The 26,976-nt window shown below is 33.2% G+C and overlaps 1 protein-coding gene and 1 pseudogene across 2 annotated transcripts; one reads left to right on the top strand and one right to left on the bottom strand.

The window, feature by feature from the left end:
* Positions 1 to 735: 735 nt before the first annotated feature.
* LOC132799377 (pentatricopeptide repeat-containing protein At5g16420, mitochondrial-like) lies at positions 736 to 8,387 on the top strand (annotated as a pseudogene).
* Positions 8,388 to 16,546: 8,159 nt separating this feature from the next.
* On the bottom strand, positions 16,547 to 20,323 carry LOC132803215 (disease resistance protein Roq1-like). Of its 2 annotated transcripts, none has more exons than XM_060815546.1 (2): positions 19,691 to 20,323; positions 16,547 to 17,415 (listed from the first exon to the last, which is right to left on the bottom strand). In XM_060815546.1, the coding sequence occupies exon 2, from the start codon at positions 17,303 to 17,305 to the stop codon at positions 16,766 to 16,768; it is 540 nt and encodes a 179-aa protein (XP_060671529.1). In that variant the 5' UTR covers positions 17,306 to 17,415; positions 19,691 to 20,323; the 3' UTR covers positions 16,547 to 16,765. The 2 variants fall into 2 exon arrangements, with proteins under 2 accessions (XP_060671529.1, XP_060671528.1); XM_060815545.1 differs by having other exon boundaries at positions 16,548 to 17,399.
* Positions 20,324 to 26,976: the final 6,653 nt, after the last annotated feature.

Consider the following 26,976-nt stretch of genomic DNA (forward strand, 5'->3'; position numbering starts at 1 on the left):
TTAAATAATAATGAAGAAATGATCCAATACATCCATCCAGTCCAATTCACCTTCTTATGTTTAATCCCATTTTGCACGTGAGATGAGGCCTAAGAGTATTACAACTACCATAGTTAAGAGTATTACAGCCCCTGTAGTTAAGATACATGGGCACACTCTTACAGAATACTAAAAAAAAAAAAAAAAAAATTCTGAAATATGAATGTCTTATAGCATAAAGAAAAGTACAACAACAACAACAACAATGAATGTCTTATAGCATATAGAAAAGTATAACAACAACAACAATAATAATAATGTTGTGTTGAAGGATTGACACATAAAAATTGCTTCAACCAAAAACTAAAAATTAATTTCTATAAAAAACAATTACAATGAATTTTTATGTTGGCATTTTTTTTTTTAAATATGGAAAACCAAATTGAATATTTTTTTCAATATATTAATTTAATTCAATGTAGCATTAGATTTTCATGCTATTATATCAATTTACCAACTTCACCTGACTATTTTTTTTTTTTGGCATAAATTAATTTATAGTCTTTACATCCATATTCAAAAAGTCATCTTTAGATTAAAGATTTATTTATTTATTTATTTTTTTTGGCGAATAATAATAAAAAAAAAGCTAGTTAACAAAAACCAAAATTGTCCAGAATTTTATTACAATTTGCGCCATATAAAAAAAAGAAAAAAAAAAAGAAAAGAAAAATGGTATATAAGAATTTTCTATTCTTTCAAAAATTAAATACAAGGAGTTTGGCATTTTTCTCAAATTGTTTTAGTTTGGAGACTGGAAAAACAGAGCGCTGGAAACTCTTCTGCTTCTCTGAGTACTTGCCACCATAGCCACCATAGCCGCTTCTTACTTTGTCTCCTTCAGGCCTACGTTTGATTTATCAGGAGGATTTTATTAGGCTGTAGCAGTTGTTAGACAACAAGCTAGAGCAACTACCATTCATTCTTATGTCGTCTCTTCTTGTTTTTCGCTTAATATATATATATATATATATATAATATTTTAAAATGAGATTAAGTTTGGGGTTTTAATTATTAATCGGTGGTTTGTTTCGCTCTTTAATACACATTTTTCAAACGGGTGTATGTTTATATTGCAATGACTCCAATAGTGGTTCTTGATGCTTTTTTTTTCGGTTGAGTTTTCCACCTCTTTCAGTTTTCTCATTTGGGTATCTTTTATCTTGTTCTTCTGAAGTGTATCGTTCTTGAAGAAAACAAATTTCAATATTTGTTCTTTTGGGTTCCCCAGAAACAGTGAAAATCAAAGGAACCATCGTTTATTATTTGTTATATATATATATATATTTATTTATAGTTTGTTTGCTTATTAAGAAATTTTCGTTGAGGAGGATAGTCCTGAAATTGAATGGGGATTTTCGATAATATAGGCCAGGCAGTTATAGATTCCTCATCACCGTTTGGAACAGAAAACACTTTCCCCTCTCACTAGATTCCTCGAGTATTCCATCCTCTCCCACATCAAGTTAATTTTTACTTTTTTTTTTTTTTTTAAATTTTCTCCAATTTTTCTATGAAGAAGTGGGTAAACAACGTGAACTTTCCATCGAATTTATCATTTTGAACAACCAACTAACAGAAGAACAAAAAAAAAAAAAAAAAAAAAAAGTGAATAGATTGCAAGAGTAAAGTAGTCCATCCACATTGTCGTGTTCAACTTAGAGATTTTATTTTTTGCTATTTATGATTGTATGTTGCTTCAGATATTGTGGTTATATTGGTTTGTATTAGATAGTATTGTAATATTGTTTTGGTTTGAATTATGTGAATATGTTTATGTTTTCTTGGTTTGGTAAATATATTTATATTTACATGGTAACTAATTGGCTTCGTAAGCCTTATTAGTTTTGTAAGAAGTATTTTTATAGGCTACCATTGCATATATAGGACTGTGGCTTAATTTTCTCCATGGGTATGTGGAAAAGATTGAGAGTTTGAAACTTTTATTAATAGGGATGGATGACAGTTGATAGGATTTGTTGTGGATGTAAACGGAAATTCAGACATGTGAACTATTTTAGTTTAGTTGTGCCCAAGGCTTTTTTTGTTTTGTTTTGAGGATTCTCTTTTTCCTCCTGCTTCCCTACGAAGTGTCCATTTTCTCTAACAGATATCCAGAAATGGTTTTCGGAGGAATTCTTTAAAGAAACTAATATGAAATAATTCAATGGTGGTGCATTGTTTTAATAGTATAATTAAAAAATGTACGAAAAGTGCCTTGTAAATCATGTTTGTAGACCTTGCTTTACATTCTATTAATTCTTGACCCATCATAAATTTATATGTTTTCTATTAATATCTATCTTCTTTCTTTCATCCTTCATCAATTGATGTCTCACCAACTAAATGATTTATGTTCTTATGCCTTGTTCTTAGTTAAATTTATTAACTGCATGGATTGGTTTCTATTTTTTTACTTTCTTTGTGTGTTGGCTGTGTGAGGGAAAGGGCCAACGCTTGTTAGCCTCTATTAGTGTGCACTATGGTGGTGATGGAGCAGTAGGTGGTAATTGCTTCATTTTGGTTATTGCTGCTGCTAATTTTATTGGTGTTTTGACTTGACATCCGTAGATTTCAAAACACCTGGAGTTCTGACATGTTAATTTTCTTTCGATTCCTGCATTGACTTAATGAAGGAAAAATAATATCTGTGAATACATTGTGGCCATTAGTTGGTCTAGCTTTTGCTGGAAAATTCTCGTTCCGAGTTTAATTTTTTTAAGTGCCATTTCTCTAACAAGAATGCTTGGTTTTTATGATTTACCCCTTTAGATTTACCTTAACGTGTGTGGATATAATGCATCAAAAGTTCAGTTAATCATTTTACTTTCTTACTTGCAGATTTGAATAAATCATCACTTTTGGGTTTCTTAGATCTCGAAGTTTGATTTTCATAGATTGTCAAGAAACAGAAATTAATGAACTAGGGGCACAGTATGTTGTGTCACCGTTACCACGTCCACTGCCATCATGTCCTCTTGCCCAAGATCTTGGCCACTTCATTTTTGCAGTTGGTTACTGGTGTCACCATCAACATCTGTTCCTTATCCATTGAATCTTATACTCACTCCCCCAATCAAGCCCTGGCCCCAACACCTCTGCCCAAAGCGCCTTGTCTCAATGATCACTAGCCAGCAGAATCTTGACCTTGCCCTCCAAATCTTCCATTATGCTGGAAACTTCCACCCAGGCTTTTCCCGTAACTACAAAACTTACCATGCCATCATCCAACATCTCTCACGAGCCCGGGCTTTTGAAGAAGACAAGTCCCTGCTCTCCTGCCTACACAAATCTCAATGAAAATGCGGTAAAGAACTTTTTATTACCATCATTTGTAATTATGGCCTTGCAGGTCAACCAAAATTGTCGTTGAAAACCTTTCTATGCATTGAATATTTCAGTGTCCAGCATTCTGTGAGATCTTTGAATACTTTGTTGAATGCTTTGGTTCAAAACAAGCGCTATGTTTTGGTACCCTTGGTGTTTGTAAATTGTAAGAAGAGATTTGGCGTGGTGCCCAATTTGTTTACTTGTAACATTTTGATTAAAGCATTATGCAACAGCAATAACATAGGTGGTGCTCTTAAGTTGTTGGATGAAATGCCTGCCATGGGAATGGTCCCTAATATGGTCACTTACACAATCATTATGGGTGGATATGTTTCACGGGGTGATATGGTTGGTGCCAAAAGGGTTTTTACTGAAATTTTGGATAGAGGGTTGCTACCTGATGCCTTTGCCTATACCATTTTGATGGTTGGGTACATTAAGCGGGGGAAATTGGCTGATGCTATTAAGGTGATGGATGAAATGGATGAAAATGGGATTGACCCAAATGATGTTACTTATGGGGTTATGATTGAAGCTTATTGTAAAGAAAACAAGTCTGGTAAAGCACTTAACTTGCTGGATGATATGCTTGAGAAGAAGTATATACCAAGCTCAGCACTTTGTTGCAAGGTGATTGATGTACTATGCAATCAAGGGAAGGTGGAAGATGCTTGTGTGTTGTGGAAAAGGCTTTTGAAGAAGAATTGTACCCCTGATAGTGCGATTACAAGTACAATTATACATTGGCTTTGTAAGCAGGGTAAAATATGGGAGGCAAGGAAATTATTTGATCAGTTTGAGAAGGGTTCAATTCCGGCTGGTCTTACTTACAACATACCTATTCAGGAATGTGTGAGAAAGGGGAGTTGTGTGAGGTGGGTAGGTTATGGGATGACATGGTGGAAAAAGGATGTGCTCCTAATGTGTTCACCTATAATATGCTAATAAAGGGCTTCTGTAATTTTGGTAAAGCAGAGGAGGGTTTTAGAATTTTAGAGGAGATGTTGGATAAAGGATGTTTTCCTAACGAGACTGCTTACAATATGTTGATTGAGGGCCTATATGACTTGGGAAAGGGAGGAGAAGCTTCAAAAGTTCTTCCAATGGCAATGTCGAGTGGAGTCTTTGACAATGATCCTGGGTTCTCTTCTTTAATAAAATAATTGGTGAATTGGGTATGGGGACAAGTGTTCTTGACCAAATACTGTCGGACAATGCTACATAGAATTCTTGAATATATGACATATCTATGGAGCCAATACCTTGGTGGCCTAGGAATAAGGTGACCTTATCTGTTTACAATTTTTTCTTTTTAAATGGTTCATGTCAAAATTATTTCATTCATCTATTTTTGTGTTTACTCTTTGTTCGGTATCATTTATCAGTTGGAAAATCTTTTTGCCAATTGCTTTGTTATGATTAATATGTTTTAGATGACATTAGCCTTTTCCTTTTCCTTTTATGTTCTTTTACCCACTTTTGGCATCTATGTATCCTCTATAGCTGGAAATGAATATATTGTTCAAAAGATTTGATTGCAACCAGGACTATTAAAAAGAATCTTTACAGTCAATGTTGGAAGTTGGAACTTCTATGTGACATATGTAAGAGTTAGAGATCTTAATGCAAGAATTTATTGTATCGTATTTTTGTAATGCTGAGCCAAAAGTGTTTTAAGATGCTCAATGCTGTCTGTAGATGGTCAACAGCCCTCCAAGTTGATACTTGTTTCTCTTTTCTAAAGCTGCTACAGTTCATTGTTCAACACTTTATAAAGATGAGGCCATGTTTTTGGTGCTACTTTTATCTGAGCCAGTCAGACCCTGTTCTGGTTAGTCAGCTTGTTGACATTCCTGCTGCAGGCTTGACTTCTCCCACTTTTCTTATCCTTAGTGGTTATGTGGTAAAATGGCAATCTTGGGTGAGTTTTGGCGGTTTGCTGTACCACAAGGCCTTGTGGCTTAGGTGAAGTGAATGCATTAAGCTCCCAGTATGGTTTAATCTTAGAAATATAACTACATCTCCCAATGCCACACGTTAATGGTAACATGCTTCAATACAGAAACTTCTTGATTCGTGTGGACATCTATTCATTGCTTGCCCATCAGCCTTTGTTGCTATTTTTTCGGTACAAAATACATATCTAGTTTTTCCTTAGGAAATTTGAGCAGAGAATTTGTTTCATAATTCTGAGAATTCAGATGGAAGGTGTTGAGAGTTGGTTAGTGACTTAGTATTGCACAAGCCTAGACAACAATTAATTGAAATATAATTGTTATCCTAATTCTTTGGGATCAAGTAGCTGAATTATTTTTGACCTTAGCCTAACACTATATCTTCCTAGTAAGAGGCAACCATTCCATTCCTCTTTGTTCTCCTTGTATTAATGGGTCTTCCTGCACCATAGGAATTGTGATTTTGTTGTGTTGTTATTGATTTATAAGCAGTTAGCACCAAGTTCGCAAAAGAATATACTAAATATATAAAGCATCAAGTTGTTTCTTGTGCTTTTGATTTGATTTTTGGTTTTGGGGTTGTGTATGGTTGATATATTTGCTCTCTTATATGGATATGTACCTATGTCTTAAGCTTGATTGCACAAGTCTATTAATATATACTTCACCTTTTTTTTTCTTTTTGCTGCAATTTTTTATACAGGATTGGAAACCAGAGTTACCAGATAGATTTGGTGACAGTGCTGTACTCATGAAATCTATCAATTGAAGGGCAGAAGAAACCGTACCACAGTGTCTGATATCATGTTTAGTATTTTAAAACTAAATTGGTTGTGGATCTATTTTATGAATTTATTTTGATCATTATTGTTTATATAGGATCTGAGTGTGAATTTGTTCCAAACTAGCTTCACTACCACGAGAAAATTATTTGATATTCAATAATATTATATGCAATGTTGTCTTAAAATTTGATCCTGAATAGTGACATCTTTGCAGCTGTTTTGTTTGTACAAACTTTGTTTTTTTTTTTTGGTGATGCTGGATTTGAAAGTTGAAGCCAAATTGTTGTTAGTTAAGAAGTAAGACATAAATTTAATTTGTTTTCCTTCTGTTGATTTTCGCATAAAAAAATATACAGTTTGCATTTTTGTCTTCAGTGCATTGTATGTTGTCATGTTCATTAGTTAAAGTCATGAAGTTCTTTCTAAGTCGTAACTGTGTTGCTGCTGATGTCTTTTGCGGGTGTTGGCGTGCTACGCCTGCAGACCTTTGTGAAACCAGAGAACAATCAAAATGGGCTTGTATAACTAAATTGGCGGCCTATTAAGCCAGGTTGTCTCTCAGAATGTAAAAGCACCCATGGGATACATGCTCAATGCTTTGCTTCATGTCATCTTCGAAGGTAATCAATGTTAATAGCCACCGTATATATATAAAATGTAGTTTATTATCATCATATATTTATGTTTTGGTGGTCTAGTCTCAAATTTTGGTCTTTAAACTGTGAAATTTTAGGCCCTTCAGACAGATGACCAATATCATAGGGATGGTTTTTCTGGCTTTAGTCAATTGCATAATACATTTTCACTGGGTCCAGATTTGAAATCTATATCAAGATTGAAGCATAATGTTGTTTTTTTTCCTTAAGACTTCTGCATTTGGCATTCATCTAATTACCTATAGGTCTGGTCCTGCATGCATGGATGAGCTGTGCAGATAAAAGTTTGAGTAAAATGAAAACATGTACTGATTCTTTACTCTAATTGAAGACTCTCTTATATAACAGTTAGCCCTATAGACTCTCTTATATAACAGTTAGCTCTATACATCATTTAATCTTATTGGAATGGATGTATGCTTATGGTGTAAAGAGGAAATCTTGAAAACTGTGTTATAAGCATATTAAAGTCTGAAGGCGATCATTTTGTCCACAAGGTGGGAAAAAAATAATAATAATAATAGTGTTGTTAAAGTTGTGATTATCACAGAGTCAGTGAGTTGTGAAATACCTTTTTTGATTTGCTTGTTTATCTATTTACTTATTAAATTATATTTACCTTTTGTTTTTACCTTATAGATTAAAGCTTACTTTTGATGGATTTTAACTTTAAGAGATACTAATGTCCACATCTGCTTGTAGTGCTGTCTGTATTGCTGGTTAGATCCCAACCAAAAGATTCAGAGATTGTTAAAACAGTTGTAAAAGCAATGACTGCTTCTGATTGTATGAGAGGTAATATCAGGTATTAGTCATCTCTCATACCATGCATAAGAGCATAATTGCTAGTGAAATCTTCGAGGATATGCATAATTTGCATGGAACCTCTGGTTTATTAGCACTTTACTAATTATTTACTTTTTCTTCCATCATATGTTTCTTCCCTGAAGATTGTTATACAATTTGAGCACCAAGTTCTTTTAATGTTCTGTAATCCATATCATATGCAAATATCAATACATATTATATTTTGAGATCATAATTTTAATGTGGGAGGTAGCCTAATATTTTGCATGGTATGCCTGAACTTAACATTATCACACATTCTTTAGGTAAAGGGGCTATTAGTGGGTGTGGCACTGACCTTCCATGCACCCTACAATGTCTTTGATTACTTAAGGTTAGAAATGACTACTCTTTTTTTTTTTTTTTTTTTTTTTTTTTTTCCTTCGGTGAAATTAGAAATAATCATGTTTTTGATTTATTCAGAAATGATTAGTCCGCCTGTTTTGGTGTTTCTATTTCTGAACAGTATCAGGTATTATCAAGCCCTGTTGGCTGCAAAAGCATTACTCGCTAAAATTCCGCAAGATAATGTTCTTGTTTGTTCTGTCATCCAAGAACACCCAAAGGATTCAGAGGTAGGTTGAGTAGAAGAGGAGTGTCTTACCATTGCTTTGCTCGTGATATGCTAGTCTTTGTAGTTATACACCTACACATGTACATATGATATTAATACATTTGAATGAGAGCATTTTTCAACTACTGTATAGAGAGATGAGCCGTCATGACTGTGAACTCAGAAAACAATTAATTTGAGTTTATCTTGTTTGTGTTCTTTATTTCACTAGGTGCTGAAACTAATGTTCTGTTAGAAACTTTGTGGATTTAAGGACATGGTTTTATTGTCTGAGTTTGAGAACAATGGGAATCATTGGTCCATGTTATAAATTTTAATGTTCTAATTGCAATGGTGTGCCCCTTATCCTTGGTATTGACCCATCATCTTGTTAAAGGAAAACATGAAACAATAACCGACAATGAGGCAAATGGGAATTCCAAGCCCGTAGGGAACTCCCAAAACTGTGTACATTTCTGTCATAAACACAATTGGTATTGCCATCGTGGCAAATATGATGAGGTTGAATGCGAGATTGAAGCATGAAGAGTCCTTTTTCTTGCCTTGTTTCATTGCTAAGGACTGGTGGATTATACGCACAGGTAGTAGAAAAACACCATGGCCATGGCGTCTGCTATAATAAATGTCCTGAGTGCTGGATTTTTCTTTAGAACCGCACTTCCCTGCTGCGGACCTTTGTCTCTCTTGTAACCCCTTGGTAGATTAAAACCTCCTACGAATGTCACTGTAACTATGAGCGCTGCTGGGAAAATAATCTCTTTAGCTTTATGAACTTCAGAACTAAGGGATGGTGTAGCAGGTATGGGTTCGAAATATGTTTGTCATGAACGAAGATTGAAGCATGTTATTATAATCAAAGGTACAAAAATATATGAAATCAAAAAAATAATGTATACTCAATTTGCATGCTTATCTTATATTATGCTCTCATGTTCCACCATATCTTTGGATGTATACAAGAAATCCGTAAGGTTAAAACCCAGGCAAAGTTATATATATATATATATATATGTGTGTGTGTGTGTGTGTGTGTTTATCTAATGCCCCCACTTTATGTTGGACACTAGCCATTTAACATTAAAAAAAAAGAAAAAAAAAGAAAAAAAAAGAAAAAACCATGATTTTTCTTTTGTTTTTCTTCTCCGTTTTTCTACATTGCTTAAAGCACACCATTTTTCTGTATCGAAGGACTTGACATCTTTGTTTTTATGGCAGAGCAACCTAAATGTATTGATATTTTAACGTACGAATAAATATTTTTAACTGGAAGCCAACACCGGATTCAATATTAAAGTCATTGTCATTTACCAGTTCATAGCAGTTTGGCCAACATGCTAGAACTTTACTTATGATCCGATGGTACTCGAAGGAATTTGCTACTTGGGAAGGTAAGAGCTTCAAATACAAAATATGAAATGAGCTTAATAAGCAAATAAGTAAGATATTATGAAAATAAATATTATTTTTAAAAAATTCTTTCTCTCAAGATTTCACTTTTACTTTTTGAATGTTTCCTTATTTTGATAAACATCTTTTACAAAGTTCATGATTTTTTCCAATATAATCATTTAAAAAACCATAGGATATAGAAATTAAAATCAAATAATATCCATCATTTTGTAAATAAAATAGTATTTTTATGAATCATTATTTATAAACATCAATAATAAAAAAACATAAAAACCTATAATGTATTCGTAGTGTAACAACAGTATCCCTATATACCATACCATATCCATTATTATATTATTATAACATATCGTAAGACTACAACTATTCTCCTAGTGTATAATTGACTACAGGTGGAGAAACAAATTATCAATGCGATCCTCGGTGACCAAAGGCGTCTTAGATTAAAACCTCTCATCCGATGTCAAAAATCACGTGATCAAGCAAGAAATGGCCAAATAAGTATTTGTAGTTATATCCCAACAAATCCATATCCATGATATAGTATGATAGGCAATAATTCACAATCCAATATCTAATTCATAATTTCAAATATTTATAAAATTTACTAAATAATACCCATAATTATCTTATCAAAACATTCTCACAAATACGAACATATATATATATATATATAGGAGGAGACTACAGTACGACCCATTTGCATGCGGACCTGCACCAAAGCTTACATTTTTTAAAACAAGAATCAGCTTTGCTGTGTATGTGTACACAGCAAAGCTGATGCTTTTATTTAAGAAGTGTCGGCTTTCGTATGGATCCGCATGCAGACGGACTACACCGTAGCCTTTCTCTATATATATATATATACACTCATATAGCTATATGGAAAAATTTATTTATGTTAAACCATTCATTTTAATATACCATAATTGTTTTATAGCATGTAATAAAGCATATAATTCTAATAATTTCAAAAATAATAATAAGGTAATTTATATATCATATGTAATCAATACATAATTTCAAAATCATTTTAGAAAATAAAATTCACTCACAGATCACAGCTCAACCCAGTTTCATCGCCGGATTGTCTCCAATATCAGTCTTGGTACCTAAAATAATAAAAAAATATTTTTAGGCTCCAAAAATTAAACCAAAGACATTGGGTGCATACCAATATCCTAAAATAATTTTAATAACTCTAAAATTTCTAAAATTGGATACCAAATAGTCAGATTATATACTGTAAAACCTAAATATCCAGGACCCAAAGTTGGGATTTTTCATCCAGAGGCCAAGTTAATGAAATTAAATTGTCCATTGGATCTCACCAACATCTAATTACAGTACTCCAACTTCAATTTCATCTAATTTGTCCAATAGTATCCAAACACAGTCTCATTTTATCCAACATTAAACTAATCGACTTAAAAATTGAAAAATTATCAAATGCTATCCAAAATTTATGAACTTTATTTTCGACAAAAATCCCATGAGATGTCGAATAGATGTTATACTTACCTTGGTCCAAGAGCTTAGTTGGTGGCAAAAAAAGCTCCTAAGATTTTTCCTTGTGCACCATCAGACGGTTGGTCATGAAAATTCATAGCTGACGTCGCCAAGAGGTGAGCTTGTTGGACATCTGGCATGTGTCTGTGATGGGCAGCCATAACTCAGAATTAGGCATTCTAGTGTACAAACTTGTATCAACAAGTTCTACGCTATGATGTACTGGTCAAATCAAAATTTTTGACCAATAAAATGTCAAATTTAGGGCTCATTCATAGTCTAACTCATCAATCCCAGTCAAACCATATAATATTTAAATTCTAATTTATAATCTTGAGGTGGGTTGTTACAGTGCGAGAAGGGTGAATTGTGCAAGGCAGGTAGGTTGTGGGATGATATTGGTAAAACAGAGGAAGGAATTAGAATTTTAGAGGAGATGTTGGATAGAGGATGTTTTCCCAACATGACTACTTATAGTATGTTGATTGATGACCTCTATGACTTGGAAAAGGAAGGGGAAGCTTCACAAGTTCTTTTAATGACAATGTCGAGTGGAGTCATTAACAATAACTCATGGAGTCTATTCTTTAATAAAATTGTTGGTGAATTGGAGAGGGGACAAGTCTTATTGGTGGCTCACAAATTTTTTTAATTAAATTTTTGATGTCATATTTACTTCATTTACCCCTTGTTTTTGTTTACTCTATGTTTGGTATTATTTATTACTTGGAAAATATTAATATGCTTTAACAAACTGAGCCTTTCCTTTTCTTTACCCTTCTTTTACTCACTCATAGAATTGTTAAACAATTTGGTATTCTCTATAGCTAGAATCAGAATATATTATTTAAAAATTTCGCTTGCATCCTAGGAACAATAAAATAAATAATGTTGGAACTACTATGTAAAATAGGTAAGAGTTAAAGAGATTTTAATTTTTTTGGTATTATCAAGAATTGATTATATCGTGTATTTGTAAAACTTGCCAAAAGTTTCAAATGTATTAAGAAGCTCAGTACTATTTGTAGGTGATCTACAACCATCCAAGTTGATACTTGTTTCTCTTTTTTAAAGTTGCTCTAGTTCATTGTCAACTCTTAAATAAAGATGGTTAGTCAGCTTGTTTTTGGTTCAACTTTTAGGAAAGAAACTCACCTAAGCCAGTCAAACTCTCTGCTGGTTATCTGCTTGTTGACATTCCTGCTATTGTAAGGCTTGTCTTCTCCCGCTTTTCTTAGCCTAAGTTGTTATGTGGGAACAATGTTGGGTGAGTTTTGGTAGTTTGCTGGCTAAGGTGAATTGAATGCATTAAGCTTCAGTACTTTTTAATCATAGAAACTGTTTGGGCCAAAATATTAATTTTCCAAATCAATATTTCCAATTTATTGGAATATTATTTTTGAGAGATTAATTAATTGGTAGTGGTCCCACATTGATTGGACATTAAATCTTCATGTAATTGTCACATGTATAAATTGAAATTTTGAAGTTGGAGTTGTGCAAAAGTCCCATATCGAAAGTGCATAAAGTATTTAGCCATTTTCTCTTATATAAATTGAAGCTCCATTGGCTTTGAGAGGGGCTCGATACACCTCCACAAATGACTATAAGAATATAGAATAATTAATTTATTCTCATTAGAATTTACTTTTTTTAGTTTATTGTTCTTAGTTATTTCTAGTTGAAATTATATCTTAAAAGTCCTTCATTTATTAAGGCAATCGGATCTTGTAAGATTATTTTTGTTCTCCAATAATCAATACAATCGTCCGAGGAGTTGGATTCAATTGGCACACATTTTTCTTTTATTTCTTTGAACTGTTATAGGTTTGAAGTGGCACGCCTACAAATTTAGGAGACAACAAATTGTTGGAAATTTTCTGACATTATCCCAACATATCTTTTTGGCACGCCTGGTGGGACACACACAAAATTTCAACCGAGGACAATGGTTCAAACTCAATCAAGGTCTCTGGAGTCCGACACCAGTAACAACAACAAAGAGGAAGGAGCTGGCAAGATTCTCGACTCAACGGAGATGTCCACTTAGGAGTTGATCCTTAAGCTATCCCAAGATCTAAAGGAGGGTCAAAAGAAGATGGAAGTGTTCCAAGAAACCTAACAACGATTTCAGGAGACCCAGCAACAAATGTTGGAAAGCATTATGGATTTGTTGCGTCAACAATTACAGGTTTCTCAAGCCTCGTTGAGTGGTGCAAGGCCATTTACTAGCTAAGAAGAATAGGTGTAGGCCTTTTTGGCCACACCTGAAATCAACATGTCAAGAATTGATGCACCAACTGTTCTGGTGAGAACAAATGGAAATGAAGGAAGGACGGTCGCACCAGAACAGCAACCTTATATTCCCTCACCAGCTCGAAACCTAATTCATGGTGGAGGACCAACTGAGAATCAAGGCCAAAATGGCCAGAACATTAGAAATGGCCAGGAAGAATAGATTGTATTGGCCCTTTAGGCTGTACCACATGCAGTGTGGGCTTTTCAAGCTGCACCTTATGGCATGCAGGCCCTTTAGGTCATAAATAATGTTCATGGAAGAAGGGCAGACTTTCAACCTCATGTTTTCCCATCTATTCGAAATCAAGTTCATGGTGGGGGGCATGCTGAACAATATGGCCAAAACTTTCCATATGTCCAAAATGAAGACCATTACATCGAGGTCGACTACCATGGCCTGACATGGAGACGTGGACATAATGTCCGAAACTGGATGAACAATGGCCATGGAATGGATAGGGAGGCCGTTGAGACCACCATCCAAGAGATGATCGGCCCCACATTCAGAAAAGTTGGTTGACCATCCTACAGAAGGCCTTACCCCGAGGTCATTGATCGGATAGAATTTCCAAGGGGATTTAGTTTTCCTAAATTCACTTTGTTTTCAGGTGAAGAGAATCAGTCTACTGTGGAGCACATAGGCCGCTTCACTATCTAGTGTGGAGAAGCTGGGACTAATGAATTTTTAAAGCTCCATTTGTTTGCTAACTCTTGACAGGTTCTGCTTTCTCATGGTACATCAATCTGCAACCAAATTGAATTCATACTTGGCAGGAGTTAAAGCATAAATTCCATGAGCAATTTTACAGGATTGAGCCGGAGATCTCCATGGCTGATTTGTGGTGTTTGCGTCAGATGGAAGGTGAATCAGTGGAGAACTTTATTGCCTGGTTCAATAGGGCAAGGATCAGATGTCATCTAGATATACCAGAAAGAGAGTTTGTCAAGTTAGCCTAGAGCGGACTGTGTTATAAGCTTTAGAAAAAGTTTGAGGGGATAGAGTTTCATGATTTGTTCGAGTTAATCTCTCGAGCATCTAGTTATGAAAGTATTTTAAAGGAAGAACTCATCTCGAGGATCATACTACAGAGACCCAAATACAGAGATTTATTTGATCGAAGCTGAAGACCAAGGAATCGAGGATGCCTCCATTGAAATCGATGCTGCTGAGGTAATGGCCACTAGACCAACAAGGAACCAGACTCTTCATGTATTAGGCTTAGAGTTTTCAATTCATCAAATTTTTGCATATATTTAGTAATTGACATAATATTTTGTTTCAAAGTAATTGCTTGCTCACATAACTTGTCATAATATTTAGTAGGCATCTATCTTTCCCGAAGTTTAACTTTCATCTCTTGCCAAGTACCAATGGGTGGGTACCCTATCCTCCTTATGGCTCTTTCAACACTCGTCCAGCAAATTTTAGCAAGACCTACTAGTTTTATTCTGGCAAATCTTACTCTCCGATTATCATCATATCATACCCATCAAAGTATTCTTCAAAGGCAGAAAGCAAATCAACAAATTCAATTCGATTTACCTTGCCTTCAAAATTTGATACCTCAATCTTTGCCTTTTTTATGATGTCCTAAAAAACATTGTAATGTACTGATTGAAACATTTCTTTCACCCAATTAGATATCTACTGGGCTGTAGGAAAGCGTATTAGAGTAGTTGTCTATGCTGGCTGCTTCTCTTGATTTTTATCGTCATTCATTTCAAGAATCTCTTATTGTTCTTTTGTTAATTGAAGAGCTACTAGATCGAGATACTTATACCTCAATATTGCTAACCCAAGCATCAATATTGCAATCAAATGTTGGAATTACCATGTAACATAGGTAAGAGTAAGAGAGAGTTTAATTTTTTTAGTATCATCAAGAATTGATTGTATTGTATTTTTTTTAACACTTGCCAAAAGTTTCAAATGTTTTAAGAAGCTCAGTACTGTTTGTAGGTAATCTACAGCCATCCAAGTTCACACTTGTTTCTCTATTCTAAAGCTGCTCTAGTTCATTGTCAACTCTTAAATAAAGATGGCTAGTCAGCTCATTTTTGGTTCAACTCTTGGGAAAGAAACTCGTTTGAGCCAGTCAAACCCTCTGCTGGTTATCAGCTTGTTGACATTCCTGCTATAGTAAGGCTTGCCTTCTCTTGCTTTTCTTAGCCTAAGTTGTTATGTGGTAGCAATGTTGGGTGAATTTTGTTGATCTGCTGGCTTAGGTGAATGAATGCATTAAGCTCCGATATTTTTTAATCTTAGAAACCTGATTAAATCCCCCAATGCCACACACATTTATGGTGGCATGGTTCAATTAAGAAACTTCTTGGGTTCATGCTGACACTTTATTCATTGCTTTCCTATCTGCCTTTGTGACTACTTATCATAGAAAATACATACCTATTTTCTTTTTTTTTTTCTTTTTTTAAGGAAATTTCAATAAAGGACTTGTTTCATAATTTTCTAATGGAAGGTGTGCAGAGTTGGTTAGTGACTTGGTCTTGCACAAGGTAAGACAACAGTTAATTGATATTTAACTGTTGTCCTCGTTCTTTGGGATCAAGTGGCTGAATTATTTTTCACCGTTGCCTAACCTATTGTTCCCTTGTACTAAAAGGCCCTCTTGCACCACAGGACATGTTGAATCTGTTTTATGAGCTATCAGCACCATGTCCTCAAAGGAATATACTAAACATTTTAAGTTCCAAAATTGTTTCTTTTATTTGCTTTTGATTTTGCTTTTGGATTATTTATGGTTGATGTATTTTCTTTCATGTATGGATATGTACTTCCGTCTTCAGCTTTTCTTTCTTATCTTTGCAAACTATTTGTACAGGCTGATTGGAAACCCATAGTTACCAGATAGATTTGGTGACATAACCACGCTCATCAATCTATCAACTGATTAACGGTTAAAGAAACCAAAATACGTTGTCTGATATCATGTTTAGGTTTTTCAAACTAAATTGGTTGTGAATTTATGTTTTAAATTTATTTTGATCGTTATTTTTTATGAATGATCTGAGTGAGAATTTATTCCAAACTAGCTTCACTACCATGAGAAAATTAATTTAGTATTCAAAAATATTAGATGCAATCTATCCTAATAGTGATTTCTTTGCATCCATGCTCCTTATACATGCTTTGGCTTTATTGATCATGTGGATTTGAAACCAAACTGTTGTTAGCTAAGAGGAAGTAACACATATTGTACTAAAAAAGATGTTCATGAATTTGTTTTGGACCATTATTAGCAATACCTAAATTGAATCTGTTTACATTCTGTTGATTTGCTCATCAAAGAATATATAGTTTGTATTTCTTTCCCTTGCATATTATATGTTGTAGTGTCCTTTTGTTCATGAAGCTCTCTTTCTAAGTGGTAACTGTGTTGCTGCTGACGTCTTTTGCTGTTGGTGGCAGGCTACTCTGCAGACCTTTTTGAAACCAGAAAACTGTAAATATGGGCTTCTATAACGAAAATTGGCAGCCAATTGAGGCAGGGCATCTCTCAGAATCGACAAGCACCCATGGCATCTACTCCCTGAACCAAACCAATCGCGTTTCCCAGCCAGAGTTTCTAGGTGGTCTAGACGATCTACATCATCAATAACGATGAGAACCTTTTTACGACATAATCTATTTCTTATAGTTCCACGGTAGGTTATGCATTCTTTCCTCAAAGTATCTGAAACAAGCTGTTCTTTCAGGGACTTTAGATCATTTCCTTTAACATTTTCAAGAAAGCTAATACTTTCAAATTGAGAAGTCTCCAATGCATAAAAAGTTCTGGCAATTTCTGTTTTGCCTATACCACCCATCCCACATATTCCAATAAACTCAGCACCACTCTTTGATTTATAAACATATGATTTCAGCTTCTCCATGCGTGAATGCATTCCAAATAGGCCATCAAAAATTATATCTGGAGAACCAACATATTCTTTTGATACCTTTAGAACAAATTCATCGATAAATTCTGCTTGATTATCCCTTCATAAAAATACAACTGTGGTGAGTTAGCAAGTACCATGTAACAATAAATGTATTAAATATTTAATTGATATTGTGTTTTTAGTGTGTACCGTATCAGTTATAGACAATTATGTAGAATGTGTTGTCCAAAATATGAACTTTGAAATTAATGTTAAAACTGCTATAACTTTGAAAGACAATCGGCGATTAGGCACACACCAGGTCATCTTAATGTTAAAACCGCTCTAACTTGTTTTTAATCAACTCTTAAATCATTTGAATGGTTGAGATTTTAAAATATAATATTATCTTATAAACATATGAAATCATCTTCTCCATGCGTAAAAGCATTCCAACTAGGCCCTTAGAAATGTTTGGTAAAAAAACATATTCTTTTGATACCTTAAAGCTAACTCATCGATAAATTTTGCTTCATTATCCTTCATAATTCAAAGAAAAATAGAATGTAGCATCAGAGGTATTGAATATTTTTTATATAAAAATTTTTAAAAGGTAACCTTAATATTGTAGTTTAGTGTGTACCATATCGATCAGAAACTGTTATGTAGTACAATATATCGGTCACGTTCACATTAGATTGTCTTAATATTAAAACTGTAATATTAAAACTATGTTATTAAATATAGATATATATTTTATCAATTCTCAGATCGCTTCAGGGTTGAGATATAAAAATGTATTACTAGAGCTACTTTGTCTAGATTGGATTTCAATAATTCACATGATCTAAATAGGTCATTAACATATTTTTTTTTTTTCTTTTAAGTCTTAACCTTTGAAATAATAGTCCAAAAGTTTATATCAAAGGTCATGATGTTAAATTTATAAGTTCAACAAAATATAATTTGACTCATAAAATATATATGTATTTATATGGAGTATGACTAAAATATATATATATATATATAGACTTGCACGATCCTTGACTAAAGTTAAAATTCTAGTAACAACCTATAAGCACTAATAAGCGCATACATGGTCTAAAAAGACTAGCAAGAGAATTTTAGTATATGATCATGGATTAGAGAATATACGTACTGTTAATTCACCACACTCATATAGGCTGCTATTGCATTTTTAATCTTGGCCCTTTAAAGAATTAACAACTGATTTTTATATGCATAAAATGATTGAAACAATTTCAAGAGTTGTCTATATTTTTAAAGTTTTATCTGATTGTTTTTTTTTTTTTCCAAAATTTATATCTCAAATATTGGATTTGACATGTTTTAAGCCATTTTTAATTTGTATACTGAGAAGTAGTTAAGAAAAAAAATGTTACAAAAGGCACCCTAAAGATCCCAAATTTACAATTCCCAAATCTTATACTAAATAATATGACTAGTCCCCTAAATTCTCATTTCAATACTTGTTAGATTGTGGTTTTAATTAATATGTATATTGGCATGGTCTTTTTTTTTTTTTTTAAATAGACTATGATCCATTTGAAAAATACCAAAGAGACATATACAAATTTATCTCCATTTTACAACCACATCACATAATAATATTTTTTTTTCATTATTTCAAATGAAAGCCACCTGCATACAAAACATGTGGTAAAGCAAATTTATCCAGATATATCTGTTTAAATTTTACTCACAAAAAACGAAATAAAAATTAATAGGCAATAATCAAGAAGGTGACTATTTTAATATTATTCTTTCAACTTTCACTCAAATGCCATCCAGATCTAGGAGAAAAAAAAAAAAAAAAGTAGATACAACCAGATCTAACATTTATGCATTTTTAGTTTTAGTTAAAGCTGGCCAGAAACAAAATTTAGTTAAGAGATTCGCAAATATCCGTGTAAGAATTAAAGTAAATTATTGCCATTAATGCTGTACATTTCTGAAGAGATATTAAAAATAAATAAATACTTGTTTCTAGAACCACTTAGACAACAAGTATTTCATAGAAATTGATAGAAATATTTATGCAACTTCACTTCCTAAAACATTTATGAATAATTTTAGTCGGTTAATAAATCGATTTTATATTTGTATAAATAGGCAGCTATTGCTTCCACAACATATATAACAATTACATTAAAAAAAAAAAAAAAGAATTGCTTTAATCTATTTTCCTTTCTTCACCAAGAGTATCTTACTTTTTATTCAAATAATTTAACTCATTTCTATTTCCCTTTATTACCTAAATCAAAATACCCACAAATAAATTCCATCATAAATCAAGATCTATAAGATTGTTTCAAAAAATACAATTAAAAAAGGAAGAGTTATTTTTATGAAAAATTTAAGAAAGAAAAAGAAAAAGAGATACTTTACCTTTCAGTCAAAGGGAATCCAGAAATTCCGCCGACTTGTGCTAACGCATCTTCCTAACTTTTAAGCTCTTTCTCGATATTTTCTCTTTCATTTTCGGTCAATATTTTTGCTTTCTCCTTTTTATTCCTAAAATCTTGTTTGTGCTTCATAAATGCTTCTCCAAATGCTCCAGTCTTGTTTTTCACATCAGTTGGTCCCACAAGGAAAAAAATCGGTAAAACAATATGCTCCATGATGTTCCTGCAATCAAGAATCTTGACAAGTTCTTTCAAGCACCATGTTGAATTAGCATAGTTTTTTGAGAGAACGATAATTGAACAACTTGACTCTTCTATTTTTTTAAACAGTTCGGAAATATCTTTTCCACTTTTGAGTTTATCGTCTATGAAGGTATCATGAATTCCCTTTTCCTTCAACTCACGGAGAAGGAACGATGTGAAGTTGTTGCGAGTGTCTTCGCCACGGAAACTTAAGAACACATCATACTTTTTTGGAGATTTAGAATTAGATGAGGAAGAAGAAGTGGGAGACGAATAAGGTCTTTCCTTTTTTTTTTTTTTTTTTTGTGCTCTTTTTTTTTTTAGCAAAGGTTCTGAGTGGCCAAATAACTAGAGATCTATGGATCGCACTTGTTGGCCGAGATTCATGGAATGAAAGAGATTAATTAATAAGTAAATATATTAAGTAACCGTTTTTGCAACAATATTTCTAATTGGTCTTAAGTGGGTCCCATTTAAAATATTTATAATTGGACTTCAAGATTAAGTCAAAACAACAGTATTTGAGGCGTTTTATTCCATCTATAATTGATCTAAAGTAGGCCCCATTTTAGATAAATGCACAGCAAAACAATGCTTACATTCAGATAAGGCATGAGCCAATAAACAAATTTTTGATTATTTAAGATAAACCCATTAAATAGGACAAGATGTAGATGTGCAGGACAAGGCTGATATTTTGTGTGGACATAGTGAGAAGTTGGTTGTAGCATTTGGGCTTCTAAACACTCCTCCTATAATACCCCATCCTAAAGCACAACAGAAATTTTTTCACGTGATCGAGTTCGACCGGATTTGATCATTGTTGATCAAATGGGGTCAAATTTTTGACTTTTTACTTTGGAGAGACTTTCATGTTGACCGAGGCACCATTATAGAGTACACATTGACCTGAGTTCGTAGACTAGTAGCACATTGAGAATGGAGCAATAGCTTGGAAGTTATGAGCGAAACAATTTGCTGTCCGAATTATCCGAAGGTGCCGTGTTTGACTTTTTATTTTTGTAAAATTTTACTCTTTGACTCATGTGTGGTTGTACAGTACTCATCGATACGAGTTCATAATAATGAGAGTCCGCCCGTACCCGTACAACTGGGTACTCGTTGGGATGCTGATCCTGTACAAATGAAGATGGAGCCAATCACGAGGGCACAAGCTAAAAGATTTAAGGACAACTTGGTTAGCTTCAAACAAGGTGTGACTCAAATTCAAAAGGGTATGACAATACACGAAGAACCAAAGCCTGTCTTATGCATCCAAGTTATGAAAGCAGATATGGATCCGGCAAGTTGTTTTGGAGCATCTATGAGTTCCAGGAAGAAAGAAAATTAGTTTGTTAGAATATGAATGAGATTGAGATCATCATGAGGCCATGGAATCATGTTAAGGCCAAAGCTAAGCTATTTAAATGAGGTATGTGCGCATAACCCTACACTTTGGCCAAAAATGCACCATTTTGGCGCTAGGATTGATGTTTCTTGTTGTTCAAGCAAGTTTTTCTTATTCTAACAAAGGCAACGTATCGGAACCAATATTAATCCTATTTGGCTTTCTACATGGCATATTGAAGCTGATTTGGAGCCTAAATTAATTGGTGATTGGACAAAGATAGCTTATTTGTAAAACTAGTCAACTAGTTTCCTAATTTGAACCTTGACCTTTCGTTTTAGGAAATAGTTTTTATTTTTTATTTTTATTTATTTATTGTTGGACAAATCACTTTAGAAAAGTTAGAATTTTAGTAGACTCTGTTTGGCAGGGTTTTTTTTTGCTTAAAAGCTCCACTTGAGGGCCAAAAGCTCTTTTATCAAAAAATAAAGGTGTTTGGCAAAATCAATAAGTACTTATTGACAAAAAAATAAGCTTTTTTAAGCTGTTTTAGAGAAGCCCAAATTTTGAGCTTCTCTTAAAAAGCTTTTTTTTTTTTTTTTAACCTTATATGGAAATTTAATAAGCATTTAATACAGCTTAATGAGCATTTAATGCAGTTTTTTTATTTACAACTAAACACTTATTAGCTTTTTAATAAAAATTCGTTTTCAAAAAGATCTATTATAGAAAGCTCTACAGACTAAAACTCTACTTTCATCAACTATACCAAATGGACCCTCATTTTAGTAGTAAAATTAATTAATTCCTATTCTAAAAATAAAGGAATTAATTAATCCAATTTAGTTTAGGAAAGTAAAGGAAATTCAGCCACATCATGTTTCCTAAACCTATGGCTAGTTTTCCTAATGTGATTTAGGGTTTTTGTTTTGTAAGCCTTAGCCTATTGAAGGACTTATTTTTCAGTGAGAAGGAGCTTGGGATTCTATTAAAAAATTATTTGTGAGAAGAATTCTCTTGTTCTCTTTGAACACCTAAAACATTTAATAGAGATCAAGTGTTTTAGTTTGACTTATCAATAGGACATCCATTACCTATTGTGGCGTCTTCATCATATACCAAGGTTTCAAATCACAAGTTGATTAGGGGTTAAGGTGACCATTAGAACCTGAACTTAATTGTGGTCCGGACTAATATAATACGGGTTTAGGAGCAAATCGACCTAAGTTCGTATCATATACACTAGCAGTACGCCTAATTTGGACATTTGGTTAAAAAGTTATGGACGTGTAAAGTTTTTCAAAGACAATATTATTTTATGTGTAATCGTGAATGTGTGTAAAACATGTGCACAGTGCCCACCGATACTGTGCCAAGTGTCATTTGTCTACCAACCTGTGAGTGCACAATGGCACCCATGGGTGGCGTTTTAATGGGATGGAAATGAGAGGTGGTGGCAAGAGAGAGAAGAAAGAAGAAGAGTGAGAAAGAGGAGAAAGGGTGAGACTCGACCAACCACTATTGCCCATTTTTCTGGCCACCCAACTCTTACACATGCTAGACCTCTGGCAAGCCCTTCTGAAGACCGGCCTACCACCCAAATTTCACTGCCAACTAGCCACCCATGCGCCTAGATCGACTGTTCTTCCGGTGACGGAGCTGTTTCCTTTTCTAGCCATTTTTTTCCAAATTAGCCACCGATTCTTGAGATCGCCAATCCTATTGTCTTACCCATCCTCTGATCTACCTCCCTACCAAAAATCATGGCCGTTGGCCACCGGACAAGCCACTGGCGATGAGTTTTTCTGGTGGACACGGTGACGCACCGGGAAATTTGGTTTCGGTGAATTTCTGATGACCCCATCTACCCTTTCCCTCTAATTCAACCTCCCTGAATCCAAATTCAAGATCATTTTCCCTCAATTCTTGGCGGATTGTGAGATTGGAGGACACTAAGTTTAGAACCTTTTCGGTGAGATTCCAACCACCACAAGTCCGATCTCGGGAAGGTAAGCCTCAATCCGTAATCCTTGCTTCATGAGCTTCGTTTCGGTATGTTATTTGTAAAATTTGGCCAACATTTGTGTTAGCTCCCCCAGGTACCAGTTTGTATTATACTGGATTAGAATATTAACTTAATCAGTTTTGTGTAACATTGATATTTAGGTGCACGTATGGGTCGTGGGACCAATGCCGTTGAGGATCTTAATTGATTCACTTGTTTGAGGTGAGTAATCCTCCTTCAAAATTATTTTGGGGCAGTGAAATTATAGATATATTATATTATTTGATTTTTTGAAAAATATATTTTGTGTTTAATTATTAAAAAAAATTGTTTTTTAAATTTCTGAGACCAAATTATGGTGATTTGAATATATGTGTTGCATCAAATTATATTTTGGGTTCTAAAGAAATTTATGTTTTAAAGTTATTGCTATATTGTTGTTGAATTTATTAGCGGATTTATTATGTTTAATAAAAATGCATTCATGTGAATTTAAGTATTTGTGGATTTTTATGCGATTTTAATGCAATTTCAAATATATTGAATTTTGAAGACTTGAGGAAAATATTTGTTTTAAATTATTATGTTAAAAATATATAGTTATGCATTTAAATATTTGTGGATTGTATTTAACTGTGGTAAAATTGATGGATTTACATGGATGGATTTAAAGTGATGGATTTATGATGATGGTTCAAAGGAAATGTGGATTATGGATTTGAAAAGAGGTATTTAATCCAGTGGTATTTATGAGATTTCGATATTTGAAAAATATATGATTTTATTGGTTTTAGATGCACTATATAGTACTGGAGTTCTATACAGTATATATAATTAGCGCATAGGTTTTTAGGGTCTTCCTATGAGAGTCACAGATCTGAGGGTCGACAGGTATAATGTAGAGTGAGCATCAACCACCTTCCTTCATGGCCAGGTTGACTTTTGATAGCATCAGTGCCATTGGGATGCCAAGGCGACTGGATATAGGTTCTCTCTTAACCTCCCTGTCAGAGTGGTGCTTGGGATGCTGAGTACCACCTGGCATCACTGGTATATAGTGTGGTGCATCAGGATGTTTTCCTACATGGTTTTCAAATAAAAATGATTTAAAAGGTATTTAGATTTAAAATTGATTTCACCATGTTTTTTTCATTTATTTGGAGTAAATTAGCATTTTAAATAAAAAAAATATATTTTTTATGAATTTTATTGCATTTTAATTTCCATTCAATTTGAATCTTAAAATCCATTAAAATATTTTCTTTTATTATTATTATTATTATTATTTCATTAATTTAATTATTCTACATTTTATAATATATATATATATATATATATATGCAATTAGTTTTCTTTTTATTTCAAAATTTCTTTAATATAAATTTTCATTGCGATTTTAATTTTATTCCAATTTATGACATTTTATTTACAATTTAATGATTGTTATTGATTTTATTTTTCAATATAAATTTTACATTTTCAATTTATGATATTTTAATTGCATTTCCCTTAATTAATTATTTTTTGAATTTTGGGGTTAAAAAATAATGGATTTTGGAAAAATTGTTTTAAAAGGGGAACCTTTCTAATTGAGTGAATCATGAGGGTTTTAAGAAAAAATGTAATTTTACTTATTTACAATATATAATTATGTCTTTATTTATTATTAATTAATTAATTTTATTTTATGTTGTTATTACTATTATTTATGTAGTAGTTATGGTCACTCACTAAGATAATCAGCATCTCACGTTTTTAAGTCCGTTCCTCTAGGCTCAGGTTTGGTAGACATTGACCGTCCGGGGTGAGTTTGACTCCTTAGTTCGTTGCTGTCTTTCGAGCAGTTCTTTTGTTTTTTTCTTTTCCTTCCTATCTATAATATTTCTTTTTATATTTTGTTATATTAAATTTGATACCTATTTGTAACTTTAAATTGCTCTGTATGCTACATTGGGTATTTATTTATTTGATATTGCACTGATTCTCTGTTTATTTTTTTTTTATGAAGTGCTGAAATTTGCGAAAATAAATTGTAGTTAAGGTGGGGGGGATAAGATCATATTTTAGAAGTGTGTTTTTTGTGCATGGAATTTTATGGTAAGTCCAATCCTTAGAGGAGATGTAGCCCAATTCATTGGAGAGTCTGATAGGGTTTCTTTAGGATCAGGGCTTGTGAAGGCTTCCCGCGAAGGATCTTGGATGGACCTGACACTTCCAGGGTACCCTTTAAGAGTAATTAAGAACCTTAGAATCTGTTGTGATTGCCATGTGGTTATAAAATTCATCTCTAATTTTGAAGGAAGAGAAATTTCTGTGAGAGACACAAATTGTTTCCATCATTTCAAAGATGGAGTTTGTTCTTATGAGGATTTCTGTTGAGTTACTAGCTTCTTCCAGTGGGAGCTTATTCTTCAAATGAATGGAAGATGTTCATGCTACCATGTCCTTCTGTAAGAGCACAAAGGTTACATAAATTGAATGCAAAGCAATTCAGAGAGCAGCATTCTAAGGTGCGGGAACTGAACTTGCTTCAATAACTTCTAATACTGTGTTATTTAAGTTATAATTAAGTCACTCCTAAGATCATAGCTTTCATAAGGGATTTGCTACATGTTTGAATACTTTAAAATTTGATCTTTGCTAATGTTAACTTCTCTTAATGGCATAATATTTATTTACATTGTACAACAGCTAGTTCAGTTAGAGTAATGGGTTCAGATGAAGAACCAGGGTCATAGTTCTCTTTCTTATATATGCTGTTTGCATCCCATTATTTAGGCAAGAGAATTTTGACTTGTACAATTTGTGTATTTAATTGTCATATGGTTTTACATGATAAAACATCAATTTTGGTCCACTAAATTTGGTCAGTGATTTATATTAATATGATGTCTTCTTTAGTGTTTAGCCAGTTTCTTAAGTGTTAGTTTTTGTTTAAATGGGCCAATAATTATCTCAACATGAGATCCTCTATTCGTTACCCATAGCCTATATCCAAAACTATTTCTGATATCTTTCAAGAAGATGCAATTAGCCTTTTTATATATAGCTGGCATGAAGTTTGTCTTTCTGTTTTGTATTTAAATCTGTTACCAAGGAACATATTTATTTCAGAGGCAAGTTCCACATTTTCTTTTTAAAGAGCAACCCAGAAACAGATGGGATGATGAAGATGTGGACGAAAATCATGTGAAGGAGTCATGGGAGAAGATGAACCTGCTCTGGTATTATTTGTAGCTTAATCATGCTCATGTGATATTTTTTCAAAAGTAAAATTTCTGCTCATTATTCACGTGGAAAACATTCATTATATTATTTTCCTTGATTGATTAACCAGTCATGGAGTTTAGTTTTCATCTTTAGAAAGTTTAAATTGTTTTGTTAACCTATGGATATTATTTCATATGTTCTTTAAGTTTTCAGCTTCATAATTATATTCTATCATTATCAATGGAGCAATATTTTTTTGTTCCAGGAGTTGTTTTTAAAAGTAAATGTTGTTTGATCTTATAACCTTAAGAGATGCTTAACCTTTTTTTGCAAGGTTCTTTATATAGCAAATTATAGTTTACTATTTCACGGACATGTTGTTACACCAGTGACATTGGATCACCATGCTATATCCATTGTATGTGTGATTGGTTTCTAGGCATATATACTAACATAAAGTGTG

This window comes from Ziziphus jujuba, chromosome 3, assembly GCF_031755915.1.
Source record: "Ziziphus jujuba cultivar Dongzao chromosome 3, ASM3175591v1".
In the NCBI taxonomy this organism is placed as follows: domain Eukaryota; kingdom Viridiplantae; phylum Streptophyta; class Magnoliopsida; order Rosales; family Rhamnaceae; genus Ziziphus; species Ziziphus jujuba.

Excerpts from the sequence above, each read along its gene's own strand:
- LOC132803215 (XM_060815546.1), bottom strand. The coding sequence starts at position 17,305 with ATGCATTCACGCATGGAGAAGCTGAAATCATATGTTTATAAATCAAAG.